Source organism: Pongo pygmaeus, chromosome 4 (assembly GCF_028885625.2).
Source record: "Pongo pygmaeus isolate AG05252 chromosome 4, NHGRI_mPonPyg2-v2.0_pri, whole genome shotgun sequence".
NCBI classification, from domain to species: Eukaryota; Metazoa; Chordata; class Mammalia; order Primates; family Hominidae; genus Pongo; species Pongo pygmaeus.
This window is the reverse complement of record NC_072377.2, coordinates 150816064-150843742: the sequence shown is the minus strand read 5'-3', so window position 1 is coordinate 150843742 and position 27679 is coordinate 150816064. Positions and strand designations below refer to the sequence as shown.

Sequence of the window (27679 nt, the reverse complement as noted above, 5' to 3'; positions counted from 1 at the left end):
ACATAAATAGCTGTTATGGATATTGTTTTTAAAACTTGCATTCCTTTTAATTATTGTACTGGGTTTTTTTTATTTTTATTTTTTTCCTGAATATTTTCGATCTGTAGTTGGCTGAATCTGCAGATGTGGAACCTGAGGTGAAGGGATGACTGTATTTCTCTTTGTGTTACAGTATCTAGACACACCTTTTGAAACTGAAAAAAAAAAAAATGCTCCTATTACAGAATACAGATATATGCATCCATTCTTAAATACTGATATTTTCAGATTCACTCACCTCCTCATTTCTACTCTATATATTAATTACCTAATCCAAATGTCAATGCACATTTTTTTTCTAATTTAAAAAAAACGGAGATGGGGTCTCGCTATCTTGCCCAGGCTGGTCTTGAACTCCTGGGCTTCAGCCATCTGCCCAACTCAGTCTCCCAAACTGTTGGCATTACAGGTGTGAGTCACTGTGCCCAGCCCAATGCACATTTGTTAATACAAATTTTCACATACACAAACACCGTATGTGAAGGATTGAGTTTCCTCTGTCGTCTATCATATCTCCAATTTCTAGGTACCTTTTTAATTGAGGTGAAAAGAAAATGTATTCATTTGGTTATGTGCAATTCTTCAAACTAGAGTGAGAACAGCTGGTTTCACACATAAACCATATTTCAAATAAAAAAGCGCACACGCGCACATACACGTCAGTCATTTCTATGATTTAGAGTATAGAAGTGATTCAGAATACAAGATCAGCAAATTATCCTCATTTAGGGGATCTTCCTGGCCACTACAGGCATTTGAGTCAACGACCAATAAGTAGCACAACTAGGATTCAGAAGTCCTCAATCCAGAAAATGTCTCACCCCCAATACTCTTAGATTAAACCTCTCCCATGAATACTGTGCTCCTCCTAACTTCAGATTCACAAGCTAACTTCCTTCTTGCACAAAACATCCACAAGCTACAATGAGGCAATAATAATAAAATGCCATTAAAGCACAGGTGATTCTGAGATATCTAACATAAGAACTAGAACTGCTGGTTGGCATTCCTTCTCTTCCTCCCACCCCCATTTTTCCTCTTTTTTCAGGTTTTGAAAACAGCTCATGGAATTACACAAAAAAAGGCATCACTAGATTAAGAACTGTCTCCCTCTAATAAAGTGTTAAATGATGTTGAAAATTAATCATTTGGGGCATCTGTACTGTCCTCCTCAGGGAACGATGGCACAGAAATTTAAATAAATTATTATCACAATGACATTCCTATTAGAGATTTTTTTATTTCATTCCTAAGGCTTGCATTCAGTCTCAAAGTTTCCTGATGATGATCAATAAAACCAAATAATTGGGCCGGGCGCAGTGGCTCACACCTGTAATTCCAGCACTTTGGGAGGCCAAGGTGGGCAGATTACGAGGTCAGGAGTTCGAGACCAGCCTGACCAACATGGTGAAACCCCGTCTCTACTGAAAATACAAAAATTAGCCGGGCTTGGTGATGCACGCCTGTAATCCCAGCTACTCAGGAGGCTGAGGCAGGAGAATTGCTTGGACCCTGGAGGTGGAGGTTGCAGTGAGCCAAGATCACGCCATTGCACTCCAGGCACTCCAGCCTGGGCAGCAGAGCGAGACTCCGTCTCAAAAATACAAAAAATAAATAAATAAAAACAAATAATTTTGCCTCAATGGTTACAGAACTATGATTATAGTTATCTGCCAAAGAGTATTTTGGGGGCTTCATATTTAATTATTTTAGCTTTGTTCTAACTCCTCTCTCTATAATTTTTTTGTCTCTTTAAGACAACTAAAGACAGTATTTATTTGTGAGCATTCCCTCCTGATGGAAACACACTGTAATGATATGTCTAGCTTAAAAGTAAATCTAACATAGTTGCTTATTAAATTTCAGTGTGTTTAAGGACGATACAGTTTGAAAATGATATGTAAAGTAACAGCTTCCCTGGTTATGCCAACTCTAAAAATTACATGCAATATAACATAAAAATGCATACTGCTTTATCTTTTTAAAAAAGGATTAGCAAATTATGATTTAAAAGTTTTCAGTTACCACTTGGCACTACTGTCAGAAAATCTCCTACAGTTAAGACTGCAGAAAGTTTTAAAGAAGTTACATAATCAAATGACCATGTGCCATAAATCCTAGGAATACACAGAACACCAATTAACTTAAAAGCCCTTTAGTTAATTATGAGAATAAGATCCAAAGGCAAAGTGAGAAAGGGTTAAAAACACCTCATGAAACACCCACAAAGCACTCCACAGATCCTTCAAAATACGTATGTCAATAGGAGAGAAGGGTTTTTAAGAATCGCTACATTATGCACACATATAAGGGGCAAAGGGGCCATACAAGGGGCAAGAGGGGAAAAAGGACATGATTGGCAAGAAACCAGATATTTATTTTTGTTTTGTTTTAAAGAAAAATTAACCTAGTTTATTACAATGTATAACTAATTAGAAAACATTCAAGTAGATATTATCTTCCTATCTACCGGATTAGAAATTAGCTTCAAGGAACTAGCATCACTTTGTTACCGAGGCACTGAAAGAAAATATAGAGGACATCAGAGATGACAGATACACAGGAGGCCTAATCATCTAGCAGCCACTAGAGACAAACCAAAGAAGCAAAGGAACAGAAAATAAAACTACCTATGAGCTTTAATGGGACTTTGTAACTGCAGATCAGGATGCCAGGTCATCGCTTAGGCTGGCCAGCTTAAAGTAAAAAAGATCAGTGAGGTGGATGGCCATCTGTAGCAAAGCTTACCTGGAACCAGAGGGGTAGGGCTGGAGACTGAGGTATGGTACCCAATGGAGGATCCCATGAGGTTTCGAGGTGGCACCAAACGAGCTGCCAACAGAGGAGGCGGTGTCCCCAACTGAAGTCGCTCAGATGCAGCAGCACCATGTTCACGAGAGTACATGGGCTGTCCTACAGAGGAAAGAATAGGAGGGCAGCTGGGAATGAGAGTCACAAGCTTCTCTTAGGTGATGATGTGTTTCCTGAGACTTTGAGCCAAAAACAGAGAAATTAAACCAACAGGAATAGAAGTACAGAAAGATGTTCCTGGGATTCTTTCTAACTCAAGAAAGAACAGACGTGCAACTGGTTAGGATCCATCGAGGTATAAAGAAAAGAATAAGAATTAGGTAGTATATATAATCTCCATCTTTTATGATCTTAAGTGGAGAAAACTATGTGCTAATTTTATCTAAAGCTGAACAGTGAACCATATCAGGTTATTAGGCAAAGGAGCCCTGAGCTATTAATTATACAGAATTTTTCTATCCAATGAGATATGCAGGTATGAAAACTGTCATATCCATTAAAAAGAAAACAACCCCCCTCCAACCAACCCACATAATTTCAGGTTTGCACCAAATATGCTCCCATATCTAAGGGCAGAAAAAAAGACAAAGGCATTAAGAACAAACAAACACTATATGCATACCTTCGCAAAGAATAAGAAATGCTACAAAGAAAAAAATTAAAGATAGTGAAAATTTGTTATCTCTGTGAGCACATGGATAACAAAAATTGAGAAAGGGAAAAGGACAGGCCAGGCACTGTGGCTCACGTGGCTCACGCCTGTAATCCCAGCACTTTGGGAGGCCAAGGTGGGTGGATCACGAGGTCAGGAGTTCAAGACCAGCCTGGCCGAGATGGTGAAACCCCGTCTCTACTAAAAATACAAAAATTAGCTGGGCGTGGTAGTGGGCACCTGTAATCCCAGCTACTAGGGAGGCTGAGGCAGGAGAATTGCTTGAACCCGGGAGGTGGAGGTTGCAGTGAGCCAAGATCGTGCCACTGCACCACTGCACCACTGCACTCCAACCTAGACGACAGAGTAAGACTCTGTCTCAAAAAAAAAAAAAAAAAAAAAAAAAAAAAAAAGGACAAAAAAACAGATAAACAGACCAGCACATCACTGGACACATGAAATCATCCTGGATATTAAGAAGCACTTTTTGAAAGACAACACATTTAGGATTTATATATAGGCTGATGCAAGAATGCACACACAATGAAGCCAAAATCTGAAGGACAGGATTAGAAAAAGATAAGGTATCAAGGAGCAAAATCCCTTTGGGTGTCCATTTAATAGTATCTTTTCCACCGACAACCCCATTTGAGACATATTTATAAGATTTAGTTATTATATATGTCCAACATCAGACATTTACTATGTGACACAAGACAAAATAAAGTGGATTTTTTTTTTTTGAGACGGAGTCTTGCTCTGTCACCCAGGCTGGAGTGCAGTGGCGCTCACTGCAAGCTCCGCCTCCCGGGTTCACACGATTCTCCTGCCTCAGCCTCCCGAGTAGCTGGGACTATAGGCACCCACCACCACGCCTGGCTAATTTTTTTGTATTTTGAGTAGAGACGGGGTTTCACCGTGTTAGCCAGGATGGTCTCAATCTCCTGACCTTATGATCTGCCCATTTCGGCCTCCCAAAGTGCCACCGGACCCAGCGCCCAGCCTTGAATTTTTTTTATACCTGGTGAAATGTCCTTAAAAGCTGTAAAATTCCTAAAGATTTTAAATGGACCTTAATAGGACAGGCTACAAAGCAACCACTTGGTTTCACAGTAAGTCCCTAAAGGGAATATAGAGATGCTAAACTTCACTACCCTTTTCTTCGTATATAAGAAGCAAGAGAGGAAGTAACAAATCATACTGTATAACTGTGCACTTAGCATTAACCCTTTTAAAATTTACATTTCTAATGGATGTTGGGCTTAATACCTAGGTGGTAGGTTGATCTGTGCAGCAAACCACAATGGCACACATTTACCTATGTAAAAAACCTGTACATCCTACATATGTACCCTGGAACTTAAAATAAAAGTTGATGGGGGAAAAAAAAGTACATTTAAAAAGAATCAGCTAATTATTACACTGCAAAAACAATATAACACATTTTCTTTTTTTCTTTTTTTTTTACTTTTTCTTTTTTTTTTTTTTTTTGAGAGTCTCACTCTGTCACCCAGGCTGGAGTTGCAGTAGCATGATCTGGGCTCACGGCGACCTCCGCCTCCCAGGTTCAAGCAATTCTCCTGCCTCAGCCTCCCTAGTAGCTGGAATTTCTGGTGCCCACCACCACGCCCAGCTAATTTTTTGCATTTTTAGTAGGGACGGGGTTTCACCATGTTGGCCAGGCTGGTCTCAAACTCCTGACCTCAGGTGATCCACTCGCCTCGGCCTCCCAAACTTCTGGAATTACAGGCGTGAGCCACCGTGCCCGGCCCAATTTAACATATTCTCAATGAGGGGAACAAATAGTTGTAAGCACACAATCAATGGCAGGGAATTACTTGTGAAGAGTGACCTATCAGCAGAATGCAGTAGTATGTTAAAGAGAAAAACGGGGCCAGGTGCAGTGGCTCACATCCATAAACCCAACAATTTGGGAGGCCAAGGTGTGAGGATTACTTGAGCTCAGGAGTTTGAGACCAGCCTGAGTAACATACCGAGACTCTGTCTCTACTAAATATTTTAAAAATTAGCCACGCATGGTGGCGCACAGCTGTAGTCCTAGCTATTCGGAAGGCTAGGGCGGGAGGATCACTTGAGCCAGAAGGTCAAAGCTGCAGTGAGCCACGACTGTGCCACTGTACTCCAGCTTAGGTGACAGGGTGAGATGCTGTCTTTAAAAGAAAAAAATTTAATTAAAAAAATAGAAATACATACATATATAGAAAAATGGGAAGTACAATCTTAGTCCATACGACTACTTTAAATGTATGATACATCACTCAATGTACTAAGTATCTAATTAAGTATATCTAATTAATAATAGCTGTCTCAAAGTAAACTGGAAACCAAAAGGCTACTTTGCCCAATGTCTATTTTTAAAACTGCTGACAAAGAACATACAATTCAAATACTTTAGAAAGGCCAAGCACGATGGCTCACACCCATGATTACAGCACTTTGGGAGGCCAAAGCGGGTGGATCCCTTGAGCTCAGGAATTTGAGACCAGGCTGGGCAACATGGTGAAACCCCATCTCCACTAAAATTACAAAAATTAGCCAGGCGTGGTGGTGCATGTCTGTAATCTCAGCTACTCTGGAGGCTGAGGCATAAGAATCACTTGAACCCAGGAGGCAGAGATTGCAATAAGCTGAGACTGCACCACTGCACTCCAGCCTGGGTGACAGAGAAAGACTCTGCCTCAAAATAAAAAACAAATAAAAAAAACAAAATAAAAAAACCTCAAAAAGATGGCAATTAATTCAAATGTAGCCTGACTTTCTTAAACAATTCCTACTGAGTAAATACTACTTCTAAAAGCAACAGAGTTCTTTAGACAAAGGGCTAATTCTAGGTCAGGGCAGAAAATTTATAAGATGAGCCTGGTACACCTTGGTATACCTTGTCCTTCCAGAAGCAAGAGAGTTATCAAAAACTGGCATGTCAAAAATTAAAAAAAAAACTATCAGAAGCCAACAAGAAGAGGCTCCTATTGATTAAAGATGAGACAATCTGAACATCAAAAAAGACTATAATGGAGTGAAGCATATCAAATGTTAAAAATTCATGAGTTCAGAATGATACTTAAAAAAAACAGGAGTTCCCTTTGGAAAAAACTAGGGAATCAACTCATTCTTAAAATTGATAAATGAAAGAAAATACACATATATCATGTCTCTTCTGTAAAAACTGCATTTCAGGTTAACCAAATGGTTGTTACAGTCAACTATATGGAATGCTAGCAATAAATGTAGAAGAAACTATAGATTTAGAGTTTCACATACAACAGCAAATCCAGGCAATGATCAAAAATGGCTGTTGAAACCATCAAGCAAGTTTTAAAATGAATGGATCAGGATGAAAACACTTTTACACGCTAATCAATATTTATAATACAGAAAGGAGACAACCAGACATCATGAGCATTATAATGTACTGTGTAGGAAGTACATAATGCTGTCTATAAAATGTTCTTGCCAAAAAAAGAAAAAAATTGGATTTTATCAAATACCTAGCTCTAACTTCAAATTTACAGGGAATACAGGGGATAGAGGAATGTGTTAGATGACACCAGAAGATCAATCTGCCAAGTCTAGAATGTGAGAAAATTCTTCAGGACAAATGATCTATTTCTTCAACAAATAAATGCCAAGGGAGAAAAAAAAAGAAGTAAGGGACATTTCCATAAAGACTTAAGAAAGATATCAACTAAACGTAATGTATAACCCTGTTTGGATATAGCATCAATTAAACCAGGTATAAAAGGGCATTTATGATACAATTGGGAAATACGAAAACTAACTGGATATTTCACAAGCAATAGTAAACTGTTACAAATTTTGGGGGGGGACTGTGATAACAGTACTGTGTGTATGTATGATTTTGTGTGTATGTATGTTTAATTCTTATCTTTAAAGATACGTAAGTTTTTACAGATGAAATGCTATTATATTTGGGACTTATTCTAAAACAATCATGTCATTAAGCTGAATTTTGAGGAGCCATAAAAGAGAAAACAAAAATAAAAACTAACGCCAGGTGTGATGGCTCACATCTGTAATCCCAGCACTTTGAGAGGCTGAGGCTGGAGGACTGCTTGAGCCCAGGAGTTTGAGACCAGCCTGGGCAACATGGGGAGCCCTCATCTCTACAAAAAATTTAAAAGTCAGCCAGGTATAGTGGCACGCATCTGTGCTCCCAGCTACTCATGAGGCTGAGACAGGAGGACTGCTTGAGCCCAGGAGGTCAAGACTGCAGTGAGCCAAGATTGTGCCACTGTACTCAAGGCTGGGTGACAGAGCAAGACCTTGCCTGAAAAAAAAAAAAAAAAACCACAGCACTAAAATAATCAAGTCAGGAGTAGGTTACGGATGAAGCAAGATTAACACACTGATTAACTGTTGAAGCCAGAAATAAGTACATGGAGATTCACTACATTACACAGTCTACTTTTATGTATGTTGTATTTGAAATTTTCCATCATAATGTTTTCTCTTTTAAATTTGAGATGAGGTCTTACTATGCTATCCAGGCTAAAGTACAGTGGCTATTCATAGGCGTGATCATAGCTCACTGCAGCTGGAACTCTTGGCCTCAAGCTATCTTCCCCTGCCTCAGCCTCCCAAGAGGCTGGGACTACAGTCACATGCCCACACGCCGAGCTACATAATAAAAAATGTTCACTATCAAATAGGTTACAGTAATGGTGAAGATCAGTCTGTCAGAATTTATATTCATTCAGTTTAGTTTTGGTCAGAGTACAGAGTTTCCAAACCGCAAACATCTCAAGTTCATGTTCCCATCTTAAATTGTTCATATAGGTAACATGCCTAATATCAATATTTTCAACTTCTTAATATTAACTCTAGTCAGAATAAAGACAGTCTTTATTCAACCTAAAATTTTAGCAACTCTGTATAATTTTCCTGATTTTAAGAGTATTCACAGGAAAAAAATTGTAAGTTTTAAGCTAAAAACTCAAATCCAGAAAAAATAAAAAGCTACATCTTCCCAATACTGGCCATATTTATGTGTCTTCTCAATTAGAATACAAGGTACCTGGTACACTTGAGAAGTTCCAAGGGCTAAACAGTGCCTGATGCATAATAGAAATCAAACAGTCACTTAAAGAAAAAATGAAAGCTTAAAGTACCCAAATGAAAATTAAGTATTTCTTTGGATGAATATCTGTATGTTGAAATAGACAATGTCACAACTAATACAACATGAATCAGGTCAAATACAAGGGAGAGAAAGCCTCTAGACCAGCAGTCCCCAAGCTTTTTGACACTAGGGACCGGTTCCACAGAAGACAATTTTTCCACGAATGGCGGGGGTGGGTGGAGGTGATGACTTTAGGATGAAACCATTCCAGTTCAGATTATCAGGCATTAGATTCTCATAAAGAATGCGCAACTCAGATCCTTCGCATGCGCAATTTACAATACCATTGGTTCTCCTATAATAATTTAATGCCACCATGACCCGGGGTTTGGGGACCCCTGCTCTAGACAATATACAAGGACTCTAATAGACACTGACTTACTTTTCTAGCCATCAAATCCATTATTCTACATAATGCCACAGAATTAAATGAGCAAATCTCAAATTTAGAATTATACTGTTTTAACAATTTTATACAGTTCATAGGAAAGTATTTTCTGAAAGATAAAGATTTATGTGAATTGATATTAAGACTGGACAGTTATCTTCAACCTAAGAATCGGTCTCTAGAATCCAGGATGTTACCTGCTACTCTTACTTTTTCACACATCCAGTACAACAAACGAACTTAGCAGTTACAAAATATTTTTACTATGCTTCTTCAAGAAGCAGAACAGACCAAAAGCAAGGTAGAAAAGAGAATGTACTTTACTTAATAATGGTCTTATAAAAGCCAAAAGTATATACTGAGTTGGTGAGTTCAAACTTGGAGGCTGCAGTGGTACAGCTCTTTAAGATTTTGTCTAGCAAGTTCTCTGGTCTCCCACAAAGAAACCCCCATGCAAAAAAAAAAAATTAGGGGTCCAAATACAATGCCTCAGGTCTGTAATCCCAGCACTCTGGTAGGCCAAGGTGAGAGGATTGCCCCAGGCCAAGAGTTTGAGACCATCCTAGGCAACACAGCAAGACCACAAAAAAATTCAACATTAGCTGGGCATGGTGGCATGTGCCTGTACAGTCTAGTTATTTGGGAGGCTGTGGGGGGGTGACCACTTAAGCCCAGTGGTTCAAGGCTGTAGCGAGCTAGAATCATGCCACTACACCCCCACCTGGGCGACAGAGCAAGACCCTATTTCTAAAAAAAAGGTAAATAAATAAATAAATGTTTTTAAAATTGGGGTAAGCTGGGCATGGTGGCTCATGCCTGTAATCCCAGCACTTTGGGGGACTAAGGTGGGGGGACAGCTCAAGCCCAGGAGGTCAAGATCAGCCTTGGCAACACAGAAAGACCTCGTCTTTATAAATAATTTAAAAAATTAGCTGAGCATGGTGGTGCATGCCTCTGGTCTCAAACTACTCAGGAGGCTGAGTAGGAGGATTTCCAGAGCCTGAAAGGTTGAGGCTGCAGTGACCCATGATGCCACCACACTCCAGTCTGGGCAGCATAACAAGACTGTCTCAAAAAGAAATAAAGTGGGGGCATGGGTAAAATGTTAAGTACTTCAGATGAAACAGTTGATTTTAACAGTTGATTGCTGTCTTTACACAAAATTCCAAACACAGTTAGTTATTTCAGTTATTTTCACAGGGTCTATGACATTTTAACTCAAGAAAAGTAACAAAATTTCAAAGTTTTTTCTAAATTATAATCAATTTTTTTTAAGACAGGGTCTTACTTCTCTCTGCTGTCCAGGCTAGAGTATAATGGTACTATCTGCAGCCTTGAACTCCTGGGCTCAAGCAATCCTCCCAACCTTGGCCTTTGAATGTGCTGGGATTACAGGGGTAAACCACTGCATTCAGCCAATATTAACTTTACCAGGAACCATGTATATCCTATTCAGTTTTACAATCAGGTAATTCTTTTTCTTATTTTAACATCCAACTTGTCTTTTTCCAACTGCAGCCTAAATGAATGCAACTAAATGAACGCTTTATTTCTCACAGCCTAAATGACAACTGCAGCCTAAATGAATGCTTTATTTCTCACAGAATTAGTTCCTTTGTTACCTGGGGGTTTTTTTTAGCTGTAATAGCAAAATATACTGTAATGGGTTTTCATTTTGTGGATTTTTTAAACATATTTCTTTCCCACTATTAGATTTTTAGATTCTTAGACGACCATTTCTTATTTATCTGTATATTCCTAGTACCTAACATTGAGCAGACTCCAACTCCTACCTTGAAAAATCCAGATTTCGTTTTTCTGTGTTTACTTTGGGTTCTTATTGACATCATTTGTACAACTAAACACCATTTGATATGCATTTTTCACCTATATTTTCTGTGCTGTGAATTTTAATATTAATTTTAATGACAATAAAATATCCGTAATTTAAACTTTCCCAACCTGTTAAACTTTCAAGATAGCTCAAGTTCTCATTACACATTGAAAACACACATATAGCTTTTTACTTTATTTGAACCAAACTTCTAATCTTTTTGAAATTACCAATTATAGCATGAGTTGAGTATCCCATATCCAAAAGGCTTGAGACCAGAACTGTTTCAGATTTCAGATTTTTTCAGATTTTTGAATCTCTGAATTATAGTTACTGGCTGAACATCACAAATCTTAAAATCCAAAATCCAAAATGCTTCAATGAGTAATTCCTTTGAGCATCATATTGGCACTCAAAAAGTTTCTAATTTTGGAACATTTCAGACTGGGAATGCTTGACCTGTATTTAGAAAAATAAACTTGAACAATGTGAACGATTCAATTATCTGTCTCAAAGACAAAAATATTTTTAAAACTATTTTATTTTACTTTATTTATTTATTTTTTTGAGATGGCGTTTCGCTCTTGTTGCCCAGGCTAGAGTACAATGGCGCAATCTCAGCTCACTGCAACCTCTGCCTCCCAGGTTCAAGTGATTCTCTGGCCTCAGCCTCCTGAGTAGCTGGGATTACAGGCGCCCACCACCACACCCAGCTAATTTTTGTATTTTTAGTAGAGATGCGATTTCACCACGTTGACCACGCTGGTCTCAAACTCCTGACCTCAGGTGATCCGCCTGCCTTAGCCTCTCAAAGTGCTGGGATTACAGGCATCAGCCACCATGCCCAGCCCAAAAACTATCTTAAAATCAACTGAATAGAAAAATATTAAAAACTTATTAGAAATATAAAGGTAATAGAAAGATATTAAAAACTGAGGCCAGGAGTGGTGGCTCATGCCTGTAGTCTCGGCACTTTGGGAGGCTGAGTCGGAAGGATCACCTGAGGTCGGGAGTTTGGGACCAGCCTGGCCAACATGGTGAAACCCTGTCTTTACTAAAAATACAAAAAAAATTAGCCAGGCTTGGTGGCATGTGCCTGTAATCCCAGCTACTGGGGAAGCTCAGGCAGAAGAATCGATTGAAACCAAGAGGCGGAGGTTGCAGTGAGCTGATCGCACCACTGCACTCCAGCCTGGGCAACAGAGTAAGACTCCGTCTAAAAAAATAAATAAATAAACTTATGACTGACAAACTATACTACACATCCCCCCTTTTTTAATGTTTAGATTATCAGGAACTCTACTAGTCTTCAAAATTTCTCTATAAATTTTAGAATCAGATTTGACACTCAAGAAAGAAAACCACATATTTCTCTGCATAGCAGACTTCTGAAGTGTTCAATATGAATATTCTACAACTTTCAAAATATTCAGTTGCCAACCAATCAAATCTGTTTATCAACACTGACGGAGCATATAAGACAATCCTCTAAAGCAGTAATTCACAAGTGCTAAGGGGAAATTATCACCTTTTATTGGTCCACAACAAAAACAGGGGGAAAATGTAGTGCTATTTCACAAAATCAAATATTAAAAGATTAAGTCAGGCATGGTGGCTCATGCCTACAATCCTACCCACTTTGGGAGGCCAAGGCAGGAAAACTGCTTAAGCACCCAGCCTGGGTAAGACAGCAAGACCCTGCCTCTACATACAAAAGATTTTTTTTTTTAATTAAAAGATTGTCCTTGAGGCCGTGTGTGATGGCTCACACCCGTGACCCCAGCACTTCAGGAAGCTGAGGCGGGAGTACCACTTGAGCCCACAGTTTGAGACCAGCCTGGGCAACAAAGCAAGAACCTGTGCCTACTAAAAATTTTAAAACTTTTAAATAAATTTTTAAAAAGATTGTCTTTTATTCTGAGATTATGTCCTTTCTTCAGTTTAAAAACATATTTTTAAAATTAAAGTATTAGATATTTTCACATACAGACCTTAACCTGGCAAAATAACAAGCTGCTAACTGTACAGGTCCCAAGAATTTTCTTAGAAATGTTACCAGTCTTTAAAAAATGAGTTTAGAGGCCGGGCACGGTGGCTCACACGTGTAATCCCAGCACTTTGGGAAGCCGAGGCAGGCGGATAACTTCAGGCCAAGAGTTTGAGACCTGCCTAGCCAACATGGCAAAAACCCATCTGTACTAAAAATACAAAAATTAGGTGGGCCTTGGGGTCCACGACTGTAGTCCCAGCTACTTGAGGCTGAGGCACAAGCTTAAACCTGGGAGGTGGAGGTTGCGCCACTGCACTCCAGCCTGGGCAACAGAGTAAGACTGTCTCAAAAAAATAATAATAATTTGGAAATACAGTTCTAAAAGGCCTTTACTCATATATCACAAAATAGTCTTACTTTTAAATAAAATAGAAAAATGGACTTCAAAAAACATGAGATCTAATATCTTATTCACCTTGGCTCCCTAGTGTCTGGCACAATGCCTGGCACATAGTAGGCATTCAATAAATATTTGCCAAATTAATTTATTTATTAAGCTAAGTCACTGAAATAAATGGTAACTGCCAGTTTTAAAAATTAAAACCAAATGGAATATTTATAGAGTGAGTCACAATGTTAAATTTAACAATATGAAAATAAATGGTAATTGCCAGATTTTTTTTAAATTAAAAACAAGATGGAATTTTTATCATGAGTCATAATACCAAATTTAACAGTATAAAAATATGCCATCCGCAACACACTCTGGAATAGTCCACTTTTTCATATTTACAAGTCCAAAAGGCAAACAATATTAAGAGCTGATTCGGGCGGAAATAGATAAAAGAGGATTTGCTATAAATTGATAACGGTTGAAACTGAGGGATAAGTAAAAAGAACTTCATTATACTGGGTACTCCGGAGTTCCATACACTGTCCTCTTTACTTTTATATATATTTGAGATTTCCCATAATTAAAAAATGAGCAACAAACATGTTCTATGAAAAGACGCTATAGCAATCAGAATACAGCGAGATACTAAGTATGAAACAGGAAAAACAATTACTTAAGTATTAAATGTGATTTCTGTTCTGTAGAAGCTCAGTTGAATGTAAGATTTACATATATTTAAAAAAATCAAACGGTAGGCCTATATATAAGTACATGTCATTATGTAACAAATGCTTTTTGGTATTGTAAGAGTTTAAAACAGAGCAATAGGCCAGGCACAGGGGTTCATGCCCGTAATCCCAGCACTCTGAGAGGCCAAGGGGTGGCGGATCACCTGAGGTCAGGAGTGTGAGACCAGCCTAGCCAACATGGCAAAACCCCATCTCTACTAAAAATACAAAAATTAGCCAGGTGTGGTGGTGGGCGCCTGTAATCCCAGCTACTTGGGAGGCTGAGGCACAAGAATCACTTGAACCCGGGAGGCAGAGGTTGCAATAAGCTGAGATCTCACCACTGCACTCCAGACTGGGCGACAAAGTGAGACTCTAGATAGACAGACAGACAGACAGATAGACAGACAGAAAACAGCAATCATGTCTTCCAAGTATACTTAGAATTTGGGCCTAGAAAGAGGTGAAGACAGAGTATACTGGTAGGAAAGAAGATTGGGGGGGAAAGTTGAGCCATGACGGGGCACAGAAAGGGTATAATTGGCATGACCAGAGAAGGTGCATGTTGAGGAATAGTGGACAAAGATTGCCAAGAAGGAAGAGGTAGACTATTGAAAGAGTTAAAGGCCAGGAACAGTGGCTCACGCCTGTAATCCCAACCCTTTGGGATGCTCAGGTGAGAGAAACTTGAGCCCAGAAATTTGAGACCAGCCTGAGCAACATAGTGAGACTCCATCTCTACAAAAAAATTTTAAAAATTAGCCAGGTGTGGTGGCACATGCCTGTGGCCCCAGCTATTTTGGAGGCTGAGGTGGGAGGATCACTTAGCCTGGAAGATCGAGGCTGCAGTGAGCCAAGATGGCACCACTGCACTTCAGCCTGGGGAAAAGAGTTGAGACTCTGTCTCAAAAAAAAAAAAAAAGTCCGGGCGTGGTGGCTCACACCTGTAATCCCAGCACTTTGCAAGGCCAAGGCAGCCAGATCACTTGAGGCCAGGAGTTTGACAGCTAGCCAACATAACAAAATCCCATCTCTACCAAAAATACAAAAAGATTAGCTGGGTATAGTGATACATGCCTGTAATCCCAGCTACTTGGGAGGCTGAGGCACAAGAATTGCTTGAACCCGGGAGGCAAAGGTTGCAGGGAGTTGAGATTGCACCACTGCACTCCAGCCTGGGTGACAGAGCAAGACTTTGTGTCAAAAAAAAAAAAGGAAAAAAAGAAAAAGGAGTTAGAAGCCCTAAAGAGGGGTTTACTGATGGCTCAGAAAGAAATGGTAGCCACCGAAAAGTTCTCATAAGGAACTTTCATGGTTGGATTTCTCAGGAAAATTAGCTTAGTAGCATTATGTGGTATGACTTAGGGAAGTTAAACATAAAACATAATGGTGTCAAGTAGGCTGCAGTAATAATCCACATGTGAAGTGATCTAGTGTGGATGAGGGCAGAGGCCACAGAAGAAATACAAAGGGCTACTTCAAAGAAAAAGAGAGAATTTTTAATTAACCAGATGTAAAAAAGCAAAGCAATGAGTCAGTCCTGTGAAGGTTTCAATTCTAGATATTAGGTGGGTGTTATTCCATTGACAAAAACAGGGATGGTAGAAGGTACAGATTTAAGAAGTTAATAGGTTCGATTTCAGAGTTTGAAATTTCAGGAGACAATAATAACTACAATAATATAATAATGAATCCTTATAGCTTACTAGTGGCTAGGCACTTTTTTAGACGCTTTAGATGTATTAATTTATTCCTCAAAACAATCTTAATGAGGTAATATTATTCTCATTTTAAAGAAGAGGAAATTGAGCTACAGAGAGGCTAAGGAACTTACTCAAGGTCACAAAGATAGTAAATGATAAAACAAGGATTTGAAACTGGGCTTAACGAAGTCTGCTGAATTGCCTCTCCAAGATATCAGAGATATAGAAATGTTTAGGATGCAAAATAAACTTTATGATAAACATAGTTACATATAAGATGAACATATCCATAAAGTTACCTGGCCTTGTAAAAAAAAAAAAAATCTTCTAATTTGACATTTTTAACAACTACCTTTTTAAAAAATGTTTTTGAAGGAAGTAATTTTTTAAAGCTTTAGTAAACAATAAAACACCTAAGAAACAAAAGAGAATTAGGATTCAAGAAAAATCATTTTTTTTGTTGTTTTTTGTTTTCTGAGACAGAGTTTTGCTCTGTCACCCAGGCGGGAGTGCAGTGGCACGATCTCGGCTCACTGCAACCTCCGCCTCCCAGGTTCAAGCGATTCTCCTGCCTCAGCCTCCCGAGTTGCTGGGACTACAGGCATGCTCCACAACACCCAGCTAATTTTGCATTTTTAGTAGAGACGGAGTTTCTCCACGTTGGTCAGGATGGTCTCGAACTCCCGACCTCAGGTGATCTGCCCACCCAGGCCTCCCAAAGTGCTAGGATTACAGGCATGAGCCACTGTGTCCGGCCCAAGAAAAATGTATTATTACAATCAAACGTGAATGTCACAAACAGCCTAAATACAGAACATTACAATTTAAATGATGCTCTCTATCTTCATTTCAGTATGCAAGTTAATTATTAGGCATAATTAACCTGCTCTTTTGTATACTTCTTAGGAGATACATCTTATGTTTTAGAAAATCAATCAGATAAACAATTTTTTTAAAAAGCTTCAAAATAAATTTCCTTTAGAAGAGACTTGACGTTAGGCTGGGCACGGTGGTTCACACCTGTAATCCCAGCACTTTGGGAGGCTGAGGCAGGTAGATCACCTGAGGTCAGGAGTTCGAGACCAGCCTGGCCAACATGGTGAAACCCCATCTCTACTAAAAATACAAAAATTAGCTGGGCATGGTGGCACACGCCTGCTGTCCCAGCTACTTGAGAGGCTGAGGCAAGAGAATCGCTTGAACCTGGAAAGTGGAGGTTGCAGTGAGCTGAGATTGTGCCACTGCACTCCAGCCTGGGTGACAGAGCGAGAATCTGTCTCAAAAAAATAAAAAGGAGAGACTAAATGTTGCTACTCCATGGCAGAGTAAAATTCTCCAAAACAGAAAGCCTTGCCTTTCTCTCCCATATCACACAAAATTAAAATGTGGCTATATAGCAGAAACACATGATAAACTGTATTATGAATACAAATACAATTTTTAGAATCCATAAGAACAGAAACTATTTACAATTTTTTAAAGGGTAATACTGATATGAGACAACTTGGCTTTTCTATACCCTGTCAATTTTAAGTCAAACAACATGTACTTACGTTCTGATACTGTGTAAAGGAGGTTCTGGGGTAAAGGAGGAGGTAGTCTTGTTCCCACTGATGCAAGATTGGGCACTGCACTTGTCCCAGGCTGGTCACGACTATTTATCAAGCTTGATTGTGTTATAGGTGGTCCTACATACAGACAACAAAAAGTGAAAAGTACAGCATTAATATTTCCTAATAAAAGTATCAGGCCAGGAGCAGTGGCTCACACCAGTAATCCAGAACTTTGGGAGGCCAAGGCAGGCGGATCACCTGAGGTCAGGAGTTCGAGACCAGGCTGACCAACATGGAGAAACCCTGTCTCTACTAACAACACAAAAATGAGCAGGGCGTGGTGGCACATGCCTGTAATCCCAGCTACTCAGGAGGCTGAGGCAGGAGAATCACTTGAACCTGGGAGGCGGAGGTTGCGGTGAGCCGAGATTGCACCATTGCACTCCAGCCTGGGCAACAAAAGCAAAACTCTGTCTCTAAAAAAAAAAAAAGACCATCATAGGCCAGGCATGGTGGCTCATGCCTATAATCCCAGCACTTTGGGAGGCCGAGGCAGATCACCTGAGGTCAAAAGTTCGAGACCAGCTTGGCCAACATGGTGAAACCCCATCTCTACTAAAAGTACAAAAATAAGCTGGGTGTGGCAGCACACGTCTGTAATCCCAGCTATTTGGGAAGCTGAGGCAGGAGAATCACTTGAACATGGGAGGTGGAGGCTACAGTGAGCCGAAATCAAGCCACTGCACTCCAACCTGGGCAACAGAGAAAGACTTCATCTTAAAATAAAGAAAAAAATACCATACTAGTACTAACTTGGATACTCACATTTAAAATACCTAATTTGGCTCTGAACAGAATTAAGTAATTTGATATATGCAAGCTTAAGCACTGGGAGTTGTATAATCAATTAAAAGAACATTACTTGTTCTAGAACAGGCAAAACTAATCAAAGGTGAAAAAAGGCAGGACTGGTTGCCTCTATGGGTGAAGGTGGAGAATGGCTGAGAAGAGGCTTCAGGAACCTTTCTAGGGTGATGGTAAAGTTCTACAGAATTCAAGTTAATGATAAGCATGCTTAAGTGTACGATGTCTGCAACATACTGTGAAAAGCATCAAAAGTAAAAATGGAGAAACGGAAAGATATGTGCTAACATAAATACAGTAAAATGCTAATTGTAGAACCTAGATGGTAAGTATACAAATACAATTCCTTCAACTTTTCTATGTTTCAAACTTTTTGTAGCAAAATGTCAGGAGAAATGGTATTCTTGAATTTAACTTTTAAATAGATATGTTCCCACGTTGAGATAATGTTCTTTATTTTAGAATTTCCATATATAAAACGATGTTGCTTTATCTGGGAAATAAAATCTCAGCTTGAGCTTCACAATTATACTGTTTATGTGATTATATTAAATATTCACATATGGGCTGGGCACAGTGGCTCACGTATGTAATCCCAGAACTTTGGGAAACTGAGGCAAGCAAACTGCTTGAGCCCAGGAGTTCAAGACCAGCCTGGGCAACATGGTGAACCCTGTCTCTACAAAAAAGTCCAAAAAAATTTAGCCAGGCATGGTGGCACACGCCTGTAGTCCCAGCTACTCAGGAGACTGAGGTGGGAGGATCCCTTTAAGCCTGGGAGGCGGAGGTTGCAGTGAGTCGTGAGCCAAGATTTCCCCACTGCACTCCAGCCTAGGGCACAGAGTGAGATCTTGTCTCAAAAAGAAAATAAAAGAAAAAAAAATCACAACTGCTAAGTTAAAAAAAAAAAAAAAGTTTCTATAGGCCAAACATATGCATTAAATCCCTCCAAACATTTACCAACTTTAATAATAAAACATATTCTTTAATTTTTTTGAGACAAAGTCTTGCTCTGTCACCCAGGCTGCAGTACAGTGAGGCCATCACAGCTCACTGCACCCTCGACCTCCTGGGTTCAAGCAATCCTCCCACCCCAAGCTCCCAAGCAGCAGGGACTACATGCACCCCCCGACATGCCTGGCTAATTTTTGTATTTTTTTGTAAAGGCAGGGTTTCGCCATGTTGCCCAGGCTGGTCTCAAACTCATGAGCTCAAGTGATCTCTCAGCCTCAGCCTCCCAAAGTGTTGGAATTACAGGCGTGCATCACTGTGCCGGGCCATGAAATGTATATTCTACAGAATACTTTATTACTGCAGGGAAGCTCAGGATCATGTGAAACCATTTTCACAATTTCTGTAATTATAATTCTATAATTGAGTCTGTAATTATTTCAAAATAAAATGTTAAAAAGAAATTCATTAAAACTACTGCTTAAACTGAACAATATTTCTAAAAATAAAAATTTGCCATCTTTTATTTATTTATTTATTTTTGAGACAGGGTCTGGCTCTGTCACCCAGGCTAGAATGGAGTGGTGCAATCTCGGCTCACTGCAACCTGTCTCCCAGGCTCAAGCCATCCTCCCACCTCAGCATCCCAAGTAGCTGGAACTACGGGCACACACCACGCCTGGCTAATTTTTATACTTTTTCTAGAGATGGGGTTTCGCCATCTTGCCCAGGCTGGTCTCGAACTCCAGAGTTCAAGTGATCCACCCACTTCGGCCTCCCAAAGTGCTGGGATTACAGATAAAAGCCACCATGCCCAGCCTAATTTGCCATCTTTTAATGTTAAATGTCTTCAAGCAGATAACGTTTTATATTTTTGCATACATGAAAACAATTCATTCCATAATTTTTTCAATTACTTTTTAAAAATTTAGTCCTACTTCTATTTCTACTATATTGGCAACTGTTAATAATGCTTTTTAAATGACCATTTTAAAACATTTCTTACTCCTAATTTTGGTGGATGTGATAATGGCATATTAATTTTTTTTTTTAAATAACAAAAAGTCCTTATCAGAAAGGAGATCCATACTGAAGTACATACTGGTGAAGTGACATGACATTTAGAATTTACTCCAACAAAAAACAAACCAACCCAAAAAAAGTGTATGGGAGGGAAGGGAAAATATGAGACAAAACAGCTGAATATTGATCATCATCGAGGCTGGATGATGGTACATGTAACACACATACCATTCTACTTCTAAAAATGTCCGTAATAAAAAAAATTTTTTTAATATTATTTCAATATTCTTGAAGAGATTTTCCTTAAAGACTGGAAAATTTCATAAAACTCCTAACATGTTTTTTCTCTGACATCTTAAAAACTGGCTTTCTTGGCCAGGCATGGTGGCTTATGCCTGTAATCCTAGCACTTTGGGAGGCCAAGGCAGGAGAGGATTGCTTGAGGCCAGGAGTTCAAGATCAACCTGGCCAACATAATGAGACCCTGTCTCTAAAGAAAAACTAAATAAAAATGAATAAATAAATAAATAAATACTGGCTTTCTTAAGATGATAACTAGATTTGACTGCAGGTCAATATAGGTTAGGCCACTACACACAAAATTTACACTGTGGTAATACAAATAACATCATGCAATAATGGATGAAAAAAAGAAAAGAATAGCATCTTAATTATGGGAATATATTCCAAATTATATTATTACTCTATTTCTCAAACACTTCAAACGAGTGTCAAGTTAGCTAAAAGGGATGAGGTTCTTCTAAACAGAACGCTAGAGAAAAATTAAACGACTATATACTTACTTGGTATGGGAAGCACAACGGATGGTGGAGGCTGACCATGTCCTTGGGGAACAGGAAGTCTCATACTATGGCCAGGACCTGGACCTGGGCCCGGGCCCGGGCCTGGACCTGGGCCCGGGCCCGGGCCTGGACCTGGCATTGGAGGCATTAACATTCCAGGAGGTGGTGGAGGAGGAAGCCCAGGAGGAGGGGGTGGGAAAGGAATCATACTTGGCAGAGCAACTTCATCAACAACTAGGGGATCATTTCCATGATCAAACTGACAAAGGTCACCAAGTACACAAAATCCTCTTTCTGTGGAATAAAGAAGAAAAAAAGAATCTTATTATCATCTACTTGGAGTTCAGAAAACAACAAAACATGTCCCTGAAAAACCCACCAATCTCATTTACAAAGTGGTTTTCTCCAAGGAATCCAAAGTCTCAGTGTCACTCTGTTAAGCATCACATATCCCCAAGGCAGAGGCAGAAGTACTCTCTACTTTTTATACTATGATACTATGACTTGTTGAGACAGCAAATAAAAGAATCAAGAACAGGTTACCAACTACCATTATACTAAACCATTTGCAATGAAGTTTTCATAATAAAAACTCAGATATTTTAAGCAAATATCAATTTAGCAAAGGCATGGGGTAGGGGAGAATAAGGATATTGACCTAGATTATTTACTCTCAATCTATTCTCATTACATTATTCTAAAGCAACCATTATTGCTATATCTGGAAGTTGAAACTTTCAAATATTCAAGTGGACATTATGTACCAGGTTATCATTTGTAGCACTGTTCATAGTAGAAAAATAGAAACATCCCAAACATACATCAATAAGGAATAAGTTAAACACATGTTTGTACATAAAGAATACTAAGAAGCAGGGCCGGGCACAGTGGCTCAGGCCTGTAATATCAGCACTTTGGGAGGCCGAGGCAGGCAGATCACGAGGTCAAGAAACCGAGACCATCCTGACCAACATGGTGAAACCTCGTCTCTACTAAAAATACAAAAATTAGCTGGGCGTGGTGGCACGCGCTTGTAGTCCCAGCTACTCAGGAGGCTGAAGCAGGAGAATCACTTGAACCCAGGAGGTGGAGGTTGCAGTGAGCTGAGATCATGGCACTGCATTCCTGCCTGGTGACAGAGCGAGACTCCATCTCAAAAAAAAGGAGAAAAAAAAGAATACTAAGAAGCCTAAATAAATACTGAGGAAGCTCTCTATGTTTTAACATAGGATGAATGCCAAGAAATACTGTTAACTGAAAAAACATTATGCAGAAGTATGAGTAGCATACTAGTATTTATGTTAAAAATGTGGGGAAAACATGTGTATTTACTTATGTACATATGCACAGACTATGTTTGGAAAGATAAACAACAAATTGGTAACATTACGTCGGCCTTGGGAAGGAATATTCTATGGCTGAGAGATTAGGGCAAGAATGAGGTAATTCTTGAATTATAATTTGACTCTATTCCCTACTTTAAAATAAGTAAAATGTAAAAACATACGCATTCTATATTTATAGAAAAAAATTATGATGTCTGTGACTTGCTTGAAATAATACAGGCCACAGAAGTGAGTGGGAGCATACATTAAAACAACATTCCCCATGGGTTGGTGCCTATTTAAATGATGTAACGGATACATTGGGGTTAAGCATATCATTTTGTCAGCTTTTATGAATATATAAATACTTCCATAATAAAAATTTAAAATACACACATACCAATTCATTCATTCAAATGGAAAGTCAGCAAATCAAACTTGTAAGTAACTTCTACAAATTCCTAGCAGCAAACACTACCCAAAAAAATGACAATTCCTGGCTGGGCATGGTGGCTCACACCTGTAATCCCAGCACTTTGGGAGGCTGAGGCAGGTGGATCACCTGAGGTCAGGAGTTCCAGACTAGTCTGACCAACATGGTGAAACCCCGTCTCTACTAATAAAAAAATTAGCCGGGCATGGTGGCTCACGCCTGTAATCCCAGCTACTTGGGAGGCTGACGCAGGAAAATCACTTGAACTTGGGAGGCAGAGGCTGCAGTGAGCCGAGATTGTGCCACTGCACACTAGCCTGGGGGACAGAGCAAGTCCGTCTCCAAAAATAAATAAATAAATAAATAAATAAAATTCTTTTAAAAAATTACAATTACTAGCGTCTATGAAATTTTACGGTATACTATGGCATACAGTGTTTGAAATAACAATGAGAACAAAAAAACAAAAAAAACTAAAAAAGGGTAAAATTTAAATATTCTCTTAATGAGAGCCAAACCATTAAATCAAACAGAGATTCTCCTCCCCATTCATCCCTTTTGACAAAATTTGGAGTATAGGCATGGTGCGGTGGCTCACACCTATAATTCCAGCACATTGGGAGGCCAAGGCAGGCAGATCACCTGAGGTCAGGAGTTTGAGACCAGCCTGACCAAAATGGTGAAACCCTGTCTCCACTAAAAACACAAAAGTTAGCCAGGCATGGTGGCACACACCTGTGTGTGACTTGCTTGAAATAATATAGGCCATAGAAGTGAGTGGGAGTGTAGATTAAACAACATTCCCCATGAGTTGGTGCCTACTTGGGAGGCTGAGGCAGGAGAACTGCTTGAACCCGGGAGATGAAGGTTGCAGTGAGCCAAGATCGAGCCACTGCACTGCATCCTGGGTGACAGAGCGAGACTCTGTCTCAAAATAAATAAGATAACATAAAATAAAATAAAATAAACTGGACTATAACTAAAAGATATGCAATATATGCAACATTTGCTCTGCTAGTACTTTTGGGCACAATATGAGAAAAGGTGGTGATTTTTACCATCATAATCTCTGCATCGCCTCTTTGGTGGTAGGTTTCGACCAAAAGAATTGGAAGAGCTATGATTGTTATAGTAATTAGACCAACTCTCAGTTGTGTTTTCAGAGTGGTGAGCAGGTGCGATCACAGTAACAGTGCTGGGAATAGACTGTGCCCCAGAGGAATACTGCTCAGAAGAGTTTGGAGGTGGTGCAGACACAGGCACATAGGAACTCTCTAGGTCATTCCTTTCACTCTTAAACTTCGATCTTTCCCTGTGCTCTGCTTGGAGACAAAATTAAAAACAGAAAACAAAGAGATCAAATATTTCATGTTCTTAAACTATGTTTATTTTCTCACATAGAAGAGAAAACATGAGAATGTTGAATTAAACTTATCTAGCTATCCATATTTCATACTGCTCTCTTTATTAATATATCCTAAAAGCAGGGACATCAACACGTGACATATCTTGGGCAAGAACTTGTGCAAAATCATCTTTTATAGTATCAACATCAGTTACGCTTAACTGAATGAGAGTTAATGACTTAAGCTGAGAGTCAGCTTCTCCACAGATATTTAATAAGAAGGTTATCTAAGAACTGACTTTCAAACTTGTATCTCAGAAAATGAGTGGCTGGGATCCCAATAATCTACTTATTTTATCCATTTAATTTTATAAACTTCAAGCACCCTTACAGCAAATCAATTACTTTTAGAAAACCAAACAAACAAAAAAGAAAAGCAGGCAACCCTCTTCCTCACGTGATAGCTTTATTGATTAAAGGATATTTGTATCCATTATACAAAATGAGTTAAGTCTAGACATGTACAATGATACACTCGAATAGCTCCTTTTTAATCAAACTCCCTTGACTCCATCCCCAGAATAGAGCCCTGTTTTCTAACAAAATGAATATTGAGTTTCTTGAGACAATTCCAGTTTTTACACTGCTCAGACATATTAAAGGTACATCTTTCTTTAACAGAATTTCTTGCACCCTTGTGATAGAGACAGATAAACAACTACAGAGTTTTTAGGGGGACACTCATCTACTCACCAACATTCCTATTTGGATCCCGGTCTTTGCTGCGCCCCCTACTTCGGCTTCTACTACGACTCAGGCCTCGACTCTTACTCCGACTCTTACTCCTGCCTCTTCTCCAGTCATACTTCTCACGGTACAATTCATTCCGCTCATAGTACCGGTCATAGTCTCTCCACTTCCCGTCTTCTCTTTTTTTCTCACGTGTCCTATAATATACAGACATAAAAGCCATATGCACGCTATAGAAACCAAGTCTGCAAACAAATCTATAGTATAAATACTACTCTTGGGTCATCCAAATGCATATCTATGCTTTTTTAGAAAGTTGCAAAACTACCACATAATTCCTCTAATCAAATATATACAGAGAAAAAAACATCCCTTCTGCAATTATACTGGGTGGGGAGAAATGAAAAAAGAGGTGAATCCAAAGTATGCGGAGGGGTGGGCAGGAGAAAACAGAAAATTTGAGATAGAAAAGAAAAAAGGCTCAAAACAAAGTTTTCCTAAACAAAGACCAATTTTTGATGTTAGGTTGATGATTCAATATACAAGTTGTACTACTTGTCATAAAAAATGACTTGGATGATTTTAATATTGAGCACCCCTAACCAAATGGAACATTTCATTAATATTCTCTAAGGGGACTGCTCCCACCCCTGAGCCCTTGGGGAAAACACATAATAATGACTGTTTATAAAAGGAACAGAAAGTAAGACAAAAGACAAAAAACAGAAAGAATGAAAGAAAGAAAGGTAACATCTTTCTTTAATGAGTTTACAGAGAGAGGAGTTAGTATATATATTAAAAATCCCTTTAATGTCCTTGCAAGGCAACTAAAAAGTGAGTTATCAATGTCTTCCTAATTAAAGATAAACACAAACCTTCGTTCACTAGATTCTGAACGAGTCTTCTGGGGACTAGGATATTTCTTTTTTCTGCCATCTCGTTCTTCCTCTGCTGGCTCCTGAAATACCTATATGAAAATATTGATTAGAAGTAAGAGCAGGGCCAGGCACGGCGGCTCACACCTGTAATCCCAACACTTTAGGAAGTCCAGGTGGGAAGACTGCTTGAGGCCAGGATATTGAGACCAGCCTGGGAAACACAGCGAGACTCCATCTCTACTAAAAATAAAAAATAAAATAAGTTAGCTGGGCATGGTGGCATGCACCTGTATGTAGTCCCAGCTACTCAGGAAGCCGATATGGGAGGACTGCTTGAACCCAGAAGTTTGAGGCTGCATTAAGCCATGATCACACCACTGCACCAGAGGCTGGGTGACAGAGTGAGACCCTTCTCAAAAACAAACAAAAAAAGAAATAAGAATGGTCCCTCTTGGCCGGGCGCAGTGATTCACACCTATAATCCCAGCACTTTGGATGGCCGGGGCGGGCAGATCACTTGAGGTCAGGAGTTCGAGACCAGCACGGCCAACATGGTGAAACCCTGTCTCTACTAAAAATACAAAAATTAGCCAGGCGTGGTGGCACATGCCTGTAGTCCCAGCTACTCGGGAGGCTGAGGCAGGAGAATCGTTTGAACCCAGGAGGTGGAGGTTGCAGTGAGCCGAGATCATGCCACTGTGCTCCAGCCTGGGCAACATGAGACTTTGTCTCAAAAAAAAAAAAAAAAAAAAAAAAAGAATGGTCCCTCTATAAATTATGAAACATGTCCATCTACCTGATAATATTTCTGGTGCAAGAGAGGGCACGAGTAAATACACTGAAAAAATAAAGTCAATTCATAGCCAAAAGAGTCAGGCAACAGCAGAAATAAAAAAGATGCTCAGATTACTTCAACAAGCAGTATGTTAATTTTTTAATGTTAATTGAAAGTAGGGAATGGTAGTGTAGGAAAAGTATAAACAATTCATTCTTCAAATTAAAACAGCAAATCTCTTAAGTACCATATAGTAAAACGGTTAAAACGGTTACGTTTTCCTCATTATGAAATATATATACATACATAATTCATTTGAGTAGCTCTTCAGATTTATTCCACAGGAAACGTTTTAGGAAAAAATGGTTAAATTAATGAATGCTATAAAACTAAGTAATTCATGTAAACTACGGAAAAATGGTATTGGAACTAATGGAAATGTTAAGGCTTTCTCTTAAAGCCTAACCGTCAAAATTGACCAGAAATACAAAGAGAACAGTAATTTTTATTTTTTTATTTTATTCTTTTGTTTTTTTGAGACCGAGTCTCACTCTGTCACCCACGTTGGAGTGCAGTGGGGCGATCTCGGCTCACTGCAACCTCTGCCTCCTGGAGAACCAGTGACTTTTTTTATTGTCTTTGAACAAGTTTATCTCAAACCGAATATATAGTCTTTACTAGAGAAAGGTGAAATAAAGTCATTTGCAAGAGTTAAACAAATACCTATCTAATGGAGAAACTCACTGACAAATACACAAATCAGGAAGTGAGTGAATGGACTTAGGAGATAATAATTTAATAAAATTCAGGCAACATAAAATGGCAGCCACAATATGGCAACCATATGGCAGCAAAATCACTACACAGTCACTAGACTACATTTAAAAATCATTCTCTATCCTAATTCACAGGAAATACAGAGGATGTATTATTCCACTGGGATGCAGACAGCAAAATCCAGACAGTAAAAAACTCTACAGGACAAATGACCGAATTTCTTCACAAAATAAAATTTAAGGAAAAAGATGAGGTAAAGAAAACAGGAAATGAAAACAGTGTGCTTCATAAATCATGGCACATGTCTACCAAGTTGTTTTTCCAGAGGCAGGATGAGTTGGTGCCAATGATCCAAATTCTCTTACCCTGGTGATCAATAGTCTAATTAGAAAACCACTAATGGAACCCAATGTAGCCGAAGACCAAGGAAGAAAGTTAAAATGGGTAATCCATAGATTTGCTTCTCTATACCCTGTTCAGAGCAACTAAGCACAGACCAGAA

General features: G+C 39.1%; 1 protein-coding gene and 1 non-coding gene across 5 annotated transcripts in view; one reads left to right on the top strand and one right to left on the bottom strand.

Annotated features, from left to right (window-relative positions):
* Positions 1 to 27679, bottom strand: part of RBM27 (RNA binding motif protein 27) — a 91539-nt gene that overhangs the window by 39603 nt on the left and 24257 nt on the right. The window contains exons 4-9 of one of the 4 annotated variants that reach the window (XM_054488196.2): positions 25623 to 25714; positions 24751 to 24944; positions 23711 to 23974; positions 20895 to 21188; positions 17254 to 17388; positions 2788 to 2952 (exon numbers count right to left, since the gene is read on the bottom strand). In XM_054488196.2, the coding sequence (XP_054344171.1) occupies positions 2788 to 2952; positions 17254 to 17388; positions 20895 to 21188; positions 23711 to 23974; positions 24751 to 24944; positions 25623 to 25714 (1144 nt within the window). The remainder of the gene's footprint in view (positions 1 to 2787; positions 2953 to 17253; positions 17389 to 20894; positions 21189 to 23710; positions 23975 to 24750; positions 24945 to 25622; positions 25715 to 27679) is intronic. The other 3 variants (XM_054488197.2, XM_054488199.2, XM_054488198.2) reach the window with 3 other exon arrangements.
* Positions 9440 to 9502, top strand: LOC129037691 (U7 small nuclear RNA). The gene has a single exon (XR_008502920.1). It is a non-coding gene; the product is annotated as a U7 small nuclear RNA (small nuclear RNA).